This window comes from Mus pahari, chromosome 5 (genome assembly GCF_900095145.1).
Source record: "Mus pahari chromosome 5, PAHARI_EIJ_v1.1, whole genome shotgun sequence".
Taxonomy (NCBI): Eukaryota; Metazoa; Chordata; class Mammalia; order Rodentia; family Muridae; genus Mus; species Mus pahari.
In genome coordinates this window covers 136,572,287-136,580,049 of record NC_034594.1, presented here as the reverse complement: position 1 = coordinate 136,580,049, position 7,763 = coordinate 136,572,287, and the positions used below count along the sequence as shown (strand labels likewise).

Below are 7,763 nucleotides of genomic sequence, written 5' to 3'. Positions count from 1 at the left end.
AAAAAAATTAAAAAAAAAAGAAATAAAACAATGCTCAGCTTTGAACAAGAAAAAAAAAGACAATGGCTGAAATGCAGTTCAAAGAAGGTAGCACACATGTTGCACCATCAGTATCCAGCAAAATTTAAAAAGCATTTGCAATTACAACACTTCCCCTAGCCTAAAGCTCAAGGCCGAGAAGAGCTCTATAGTGGGATCTTAATTTTTGGAGAAAAATCTTTTAAGTTCAGCCAGTTTCTAACCCAAAATGTAGCACATCCCTCTACTCATGTATACTTTAAAATGCCTCAGCATCAACAATACCATGAAAATTTTTGTATTTCCTATTATTTTAAGTACCTTATAAGACTAATATATATAAATGTATATGTTAGTATATATATAACAAAATGATCAAATAATTGAAAATAGTTTAAATAAAATTTTATTCATTTTATAGATATTACCATCAATCCCCCTTCTTCTATACGTACTTCTAAAATAAATGACTCTAGGGTGATGCAGAGATCAGACTGTATATTGTAATTCTGTACAAACCCCTCTAAAGAGCCTATGGTTAAAAGCTGAAAGCCAAAAGACCTAACTTGGATCAAAGAATTTTCTAGATCTTAACTAAAAAACAAAGTTGTGTTTACATCAATAGTTCAAGTTCGGTTTACAATGTCTTATCTTACACAGAATGGAATCAGTATAGATTTGGTAGAGAAAGTACTTACTGCGATAATATCTAATGTGTTATCACAGACTTTCCGGATCTCATTATTTTTATCATGCATCAGGTCAATGAGATATGCTGGAGCTTCTGAATAAAAGTGGTTAAAGATGCAAAATGAATTGAGATTGTAGCTCTTTAGTCAGAGAAATTACACATAACATTATGGCAGCATATGAGACACACACATACATGGGAGAAGGTAGGGAGAGAGTATCAGAAAGAACTAAAATTGGCTTTTCCATCTTTTATGTCCATGATATTCAGGTTAATTTATTTCATATGAAAATGAATATGAGCAAATAATGAATCAGTCAAATCTCATATAGTTGCTATAGTAAGAAGAAAAACTGGAGACATGGAGGACTTCCGGATCTGTATTCATTCGGAGATGATGCACCTAACCCTCAAGAGACTGGAGACCCCAGGGAGTTTAGAAGTCAGGTGGGGTGGGGATGGGGGCATCCACATGGAGACGGGGTGGGGTGGGGAGAAGGTGTGGGATGTGGAGAAGTTGGAGTGTGGATGGGAGGACCAGGGAATGGAATATGGAGTGTAAAAAATTAAATGAAAAATAGAATTAAAAAAATAAAATAACATAAAACATTTTAAAATAGAAGAATTTGAAGAAGTAACAAAACGTATGCAAATATAATTCAGATTTAGAAAACCCAGTGAAACAAAAAAAGTTCAACAAAGAACACAAAGTGAAAACTGAACATAAAATAAACACAACAGATTCCTTAGAGAAGTACAAGGGCGAGAGTAACAAAACTTTTATATGTGGGGCCTCCCTCTCATTAGCAGATCGGCTAAGCTGGCTAGCCAGAGTCCCAGCTGGAGGCATAATGTTATTGTGCACTATGTAAAGATTACCTTGTAATATTCAAATGCTGTGCCCTCTATCTGGTTTCAATCCTTATTCTGAAAATCTCCTGTCTCAATGTTGTATAAACATTGGTTCCCCAATTATTCCCTGATTGGTCAATAAAGAAGCTGATCAGATAATGGCTGAGCTGAGGAGAGAAAAGGTCAGGGGAGGTCTCCCAGCCAGGGGAGGCGGTGAGAGAGAAAGAAGGTGGAAATTAGAGGGTCCGGGAGACACCATGGAAAACCACATGGGGCATAAAAAGGCATAACCTGCAAGTATCTTAGGGATTTTGGCTGGGATTTAGCCAGATTAGTTTAGAGGATTAAAATAGATTAATAATGCTTAGCTGTTGTGCCTTAAAGCTGTGAAATAAATCTAACAGTCCAGTCTCAATTATTTGCTAGCTAGCCAGACTAAGAGAAAAACTGCAACACTTATACAAATGCCACTAATACCCAGAGTTCACTTACCTCTTTCCAGGTACTGATATCAGAAGCTCAGCCCCATCATACCCACTGTTTTATGTAGGTTCAAGGGAATGAACTTAGGTTCTCTGGCTTGTAAGACTACCACTCTACTGAGAGCTGTCTTCCTGGCCCCCTTGCCTATTCTTATGGTATTTTAAAATTTCTAACCTTTATTTGTTTACATATAATATTAGTACATATAAAAATGCTTCATTATATGCATGGAAGTCATTTCAAAAGAATAGCAAAATAGAATTCAAGCAAAGATAGGAGTCAAGAACTGAACAATATATAAATTATAGGTAAGCACTGGTTTTTAAAAGGCAATAATTAAAATGTTATTTTGTAACACACACACACACACACACACACACACAGAGAGAGAGAGAGAGAGAAATTTGAAGGGAGATATTTTGACACCTACACAATGTTGCTCCTAGTGGCAATGAGTTACTAAACATAATGCCCAGTGTCAGATATGGGATACCTCCTCATGTGCTGTTGGTCAGGAAGAAAGACCATAAAGGCCTCCAAAACAATATATGCTCTTGTCATTACTGTTGGTTGTCCACAAGAACTAGATGATAAGATCGTACTGCTGAAGACAAAACAGACTTTGGTTACAAGATATAGAGAAGTTAAGTGGCAATTGAACTGGGAGTCATCTCCTTGCTGGTTGGCCTTCAAAGTGCCAGCAGGTTATATGATGGCTGCTGGGAGAGAAAACTGAGCTGAACGCTATTAGCTACAACACCAACTTGCCATGCAAGATTTGTCCATTTGTGCAACTGTGGCATGCCTGTTATGGGGGTTACTAATACTCTCCTCTTAGACTGCAAACTCAGTCAGAAACCCATGCCTGGAAGGGTTATAGGTCCTATAGAAAACTGACTATTGTTCAGCTAAATTTCTGCAGCATCAAACTGCCTTCTAAGTAGCTATGTTACACACATAGGTAAATGCTACTCTTACACTGTAAGTGAAGTACATCTTCAGTATTCACAAAAAATCCTCAGGATGAATGGGTTGCCTTTCAAAGAAGAAATGGAGACCCACTGGTAACAAAACACTTTCATCTTTTTTGTTAGGCATTCTGTAATGACTTTTCATGAAGAATTTTTTATGAGTTAGAGGGACACCTCAGTCTTTAAAGACTAAGGGTCATTACCAACACTTCAAAACTTTTTAATGTGTTATCTGTGTCCTGAAAATCTGAGTGATGTCTAATTCAAAATTAATGGACTAATAAATTTGATGGAGGAGATTTCAAGACAGCATAATATTCTGCTGGATTCTTTTAACTGAGTTTTTTAAAGCCAGAAGAAAAAGATATAAAACACATGGGTTTGATCAGAAAGTGCAATCAAAGCTTAAGGTAAGAAGGCTGTAGGTGTTAAGGAGATTAACACCATTTTAAAAGGTGAAGTAATTTTTAGTCAGACAATAGAACAATAGGAAAGGAGCTGCACAAGGTTCTAGAGAAAGTCTTTGAGGACAGGCACTGTGTAGATTTGACGGATTTCCTACAGGAAGCTCCTTTGAGGCTCCCGTGAGAAGCTATGTGTGTGAAGCTGAAATAGAGACCCTTAGGGAGGTGCAGATGTCAGGAATGCTACAGGTACATGTCTCACATACAGACATACATATAACTCCCATGCACATTCTAACCGTCATTTTCTAGGCTATTCTTAGTGAACATAAGTTTTGTCTATGGCCCCTTAGGTGAAGTGTTTTACACTGGTGGCATGCTGGCATTCACAAGGGTTCCGATTCTGAAGTACTGCAGATTTCAGATGTTCTTTTAATCCCATGCTAATTCCAGCTAATTCTCAGAGAAAAGAGCTTGTCATCTAACTGCATTTCAGTGTTTGCTGTTTTCTACACATGAAAGAAAACACCAAGAATGAACGTTTATACACTGTAAATTGCCGTTATGTATTTTAAACATTGAAAGGATACGTGTTTCCTTGATTATGACATCTCTTGTGGCCTGATGGAACACCATCTGGTAGAAGACATAAATTATCTGACACACAAATTCATCATCTTCTTGTTGAGCTGAAAGGAAAGAGGAGTGTGCATGATAGAACTGTCTATTTACTGAACACTGGAGTGATGGTGACAGGTAAAGAAATAACAGCACGTGATTTCCCCACCCCCATATTGATTTCACACGGAAAAACAACACCTTCTAAAGTCCTAAGTCGTCGTTAGAAATCCGACTGTTGGGGTTGGATGTGGCTCAGTGGAAAGCACTCACTCAGTAGGCACGACAACCTGGGTTTGACCCCCAGAAACACAGGAGAAGAAAGTGGACTAGTATAAAAAGATATTTTGTTGAATAATATTCACAAAGTTTAACTTTACATATACTGACATAAAAGAGGTATGTTAGCTTCAATCCAATTTTTATAATAAAATGCTATCATATATGCTAGCTATAGATATATTTTTGCTAATAATTGTGACTAACAATACTTAATATTATACACTTGTAATTTAACATAATTACTTACAGAAACCTAATTGAAATGTGACTTATTGATCTAGTAATTTTGCTATCAACTCTTGGCAACAGTTCACTGATATGTTAAAAACATATTTCCCAGTTAACCTAGCGTCTAACTAGCCATGTGAATTAAACTGTGGGACTGGAAGTTTAATCTGCCTTCAATGATTTCATCACTAATTTCCTAAACTGCCCAGGCTATCAATCATTCTCTTTTCAGAGTTTGCTCTAAGAGGTTTTAAACACTGAAAATGTCTGTAATTCTTTTGTCCCTATATAGTTCTTGACACATCTGGTAGGGTAAGCTCACATTAGCGAGTAAGCATAGTGTAACTCTGAGCTGGCTGTTAACTCACTTCAAATATCTCGGCTCTCTCAGACAAACTCCAGCACAACATTCTAGGACTTGGGCCATTTTCTAGCTTCCTGCTAACTTCCTGCAGCATCACAAGATCGTCATCGTCCCTCCACTACACTGCCTTCATTTTCACCACTGCCCCAACTATGTAGTTTCTTTTAATTAATTCTATTCTGAAATTTTCTGGCTGGAAGAAGGGTCCATGAAAGTAAATACATACCTACTACAGCCCTGAGGCGGAACACTTTAAAATATCATTGTATTGTTAGATGGTCTTTTAAAAATGTTAAATTACAAAGCAAATTTTAAAAATCTCAAAAAGGAAAACATGCAAACGACTTAGACAGGTAATTCATTTTATTGGCCATGCCAATAATCACAAACTAGAGTTCAATTTCATTAATTGTTGGGGAGATTTAAATTAACACCACAAGGAGATACTGGTAAAGAGGCTGCAATTAATGGACTCCCCACCCCCAGAGTGGTGGTGACAGAGAGCCACTTTACCTGGCTTGCTCTGGTGACTGCCCTGGGAAGCAGGTTGGCACTAGAGCAGACTGGCACTAGTTCCTGAAACATAATGCCAGCTCTCTGACTCTGCAGCTCTACTCTTAGGTACACATCTAATGCTAATAAGCACCTATGCTAATGACAAAAGTAAAGGTTTTAAACACATTATTTATAATAATCATTCCAAATGTCCCATAGCACAAAACCCATTAATGGTACAGAAGATAGGAAATATTTATAATACTATATACAATGATGAAAAAGAGCAAGTCTATATGGAACATAGATGGAGTTCATAAATATGTAATAGGATAAAATAAAAAAAAATCAGCCAGATTTCACTAACACAGTTGAAACCTAAGCAAAGCCGACCTATCAGTTATGTAATTCAATACCAAAATGATACGTATGTTTTTTCTGATATGAATTCTAGCTTGAACTCTTGTGTATAATGTGCACCACAAGTGGAAGCCACAGATATTGTACATACACACTGCTGTAGCTAATTCAATTTAAATTAAATTGAAAATTCAGGTTCTTAGTCCTGACAACCACATTTCAAGTGTTCAATGGTCACATGTGTTGGGCAGGACAGGTATATGACATTTATTTTCGTGGCAAGTTCACAGGACAAAAACCCTGTACATCTAGAAGAGAATATGATGTTTAGAATCAGTTTTCAAGTTAACATTCTTACCTAGAAGTGAAGATCTAAGAAGCAAGGATTGCATGATAGAGAAGACTTAACTCAAACCAAGATAAAGCTAGACAGACAGCAGTGAGTCAGTATTACATGTTGGGGTTGGTTACAGGAGGGAAGAGCACATGAAGTCAGCCCAGAACTGCTTCACAGTAATGTCCTGACAGCAGCCTCAAGTCCTTTCATATCATTCTATCCAATCCAACTCAGCAGCTTAGTTTAGTTTATTTTTTGTAATTACATAATTTGGTTAATCCTATGATTAATGAAAGAAATCAAATATTATATAACATTGCAAACTGTATTTTACATCTTAAAATTTGTAATAGTATCTTTTATGCGTTGGCAGAAAATGAGAGTTACCATTCAGCAGTTCGATGAGTGCTGGGATTATCCCGGATTTGGCTAGTAGGGCAGCACAAGAGTCATCCATAGATACCGTTCCAATCATGATAACCACTTCTAAAACAAGGTCATCCTCTGCAGCACCTGGTGAGATCAAGGCATGGAAGGTTGCTGTTGATGTGGCCGGAGCAAACCCATTTGTTCTATCAAACGTGAGTGCACAGAAAAAATACTTAAAGATGTCAAATCCATCCCTAGGGAGCTACCAATCTTTGACATGCTTATAAACTTGTCTTTTTCTTTCTTTTCCATTTTTTTTTAATCCATGATGGCCTATTGAACTGGTGAGACAATAGAAAGGTGTAAATATATATTTGAAAATACAACTGAAAGATAATGAAAGCAGACAATAAAAGACACCTTGTCTATGTTTCAAAGAATCTTGTGTTTGTGCCTCCACATCTGTCTGTATACACGGGGGTGGGGACACTTGTTAATAAACATATGGTAAAAACAGAAAAATAGGAGAGGGAAACAAATGTTAAGAAATCACTGCCAGGACAAATATGAATTTACAGAAAATAGGGGGCTTGCAAATCGTCCTAAAAACAAAGCTGTCAGAAGAGCATGCTAGCTATAACAGGGGACTCACACAACGCCGTGCTACAACCTTATCCACAACCTAGAGCTTATGCAGGGCTCTACAATGAACACAGACCTGGCTTTAGTTTGTCTTTGAGGAATGGAACCAGCTTGTACTCCTTCAGAACCAGTTCCCAGTCTAGATCTGGGATTGTCAGATTTGCCAGAGTTCCCAAACACTCGATTACAAACTCCTCCTCTTCATCACTGGAAATCTGGGCTGCAAGGTCCCCAACATAATCCTGAGGACAGAAGAATTTCAATGGAACTATAATCTAGGAGAGGATCCAAACTAATAACTCAACCCACTGGTCAAAAAAAAAAAAATAAAAAAACAAAAGCAAAACATTGCTAAAGTCTGATTATCACCTCTAAGGGGCTCTTCCCTCCCTCCTTTCCTCCTTCCCTCCCTCCCTCCCTCTCTCCCTTCCACCATGTTGAGATAAGTGATAGTGGTAATTGTGTACAAAGGTGCATAGATAAAGAAAGAAGGGCTATTTTCTCCTTCGTGCCCAAAAGCTGTGTTTACTGGCTAGCTTTGTGTCAACTTGACACAGCTGGAGTTATCACAGAGAAAGGAGCTTTAGTTGGAGAAATGCCCCCATGAGATCCAGCTGTAAGGCATTTTCTCAATTAGTGATCAAGGGGG

General features: G+C 37.6%; 1 protein-coding gene across 2 annotated transcripts in view; it reads right to left on the bottom strand.

The window, feature by feature from the left end:
* The window catches only part of Kifap3 (kinesin associated protein 3), a 126,719-nt gene that overhangs the window by 51,606 nt on the left and 67,350 nt on the right, over positions 1-7,763 (bottom strand). For both annotated transcript variants that reach the window (XM_021197673.1, XM_029538618.1), the window contains exons 14-17: positions 7,191-7,356; positions 6,491-6,616; positions 4,010-4,108; positions 717-802 (exon numbers count right to left, since the gene is read on the bottom strand). In XM_021197673.1, coding sequence (XP_021053332.1) covers positions 717-802; positions 4,010-4,108; positions 6,491-6,616; positions 7,191-7,356 — 477 coding nt within the window. The remainder of the gene's footprint in view (positions 1-716; positions 803-4,009; positions 4,109-6,490; positions 6,617-7,190; positions 7,357-7,763) is intronic.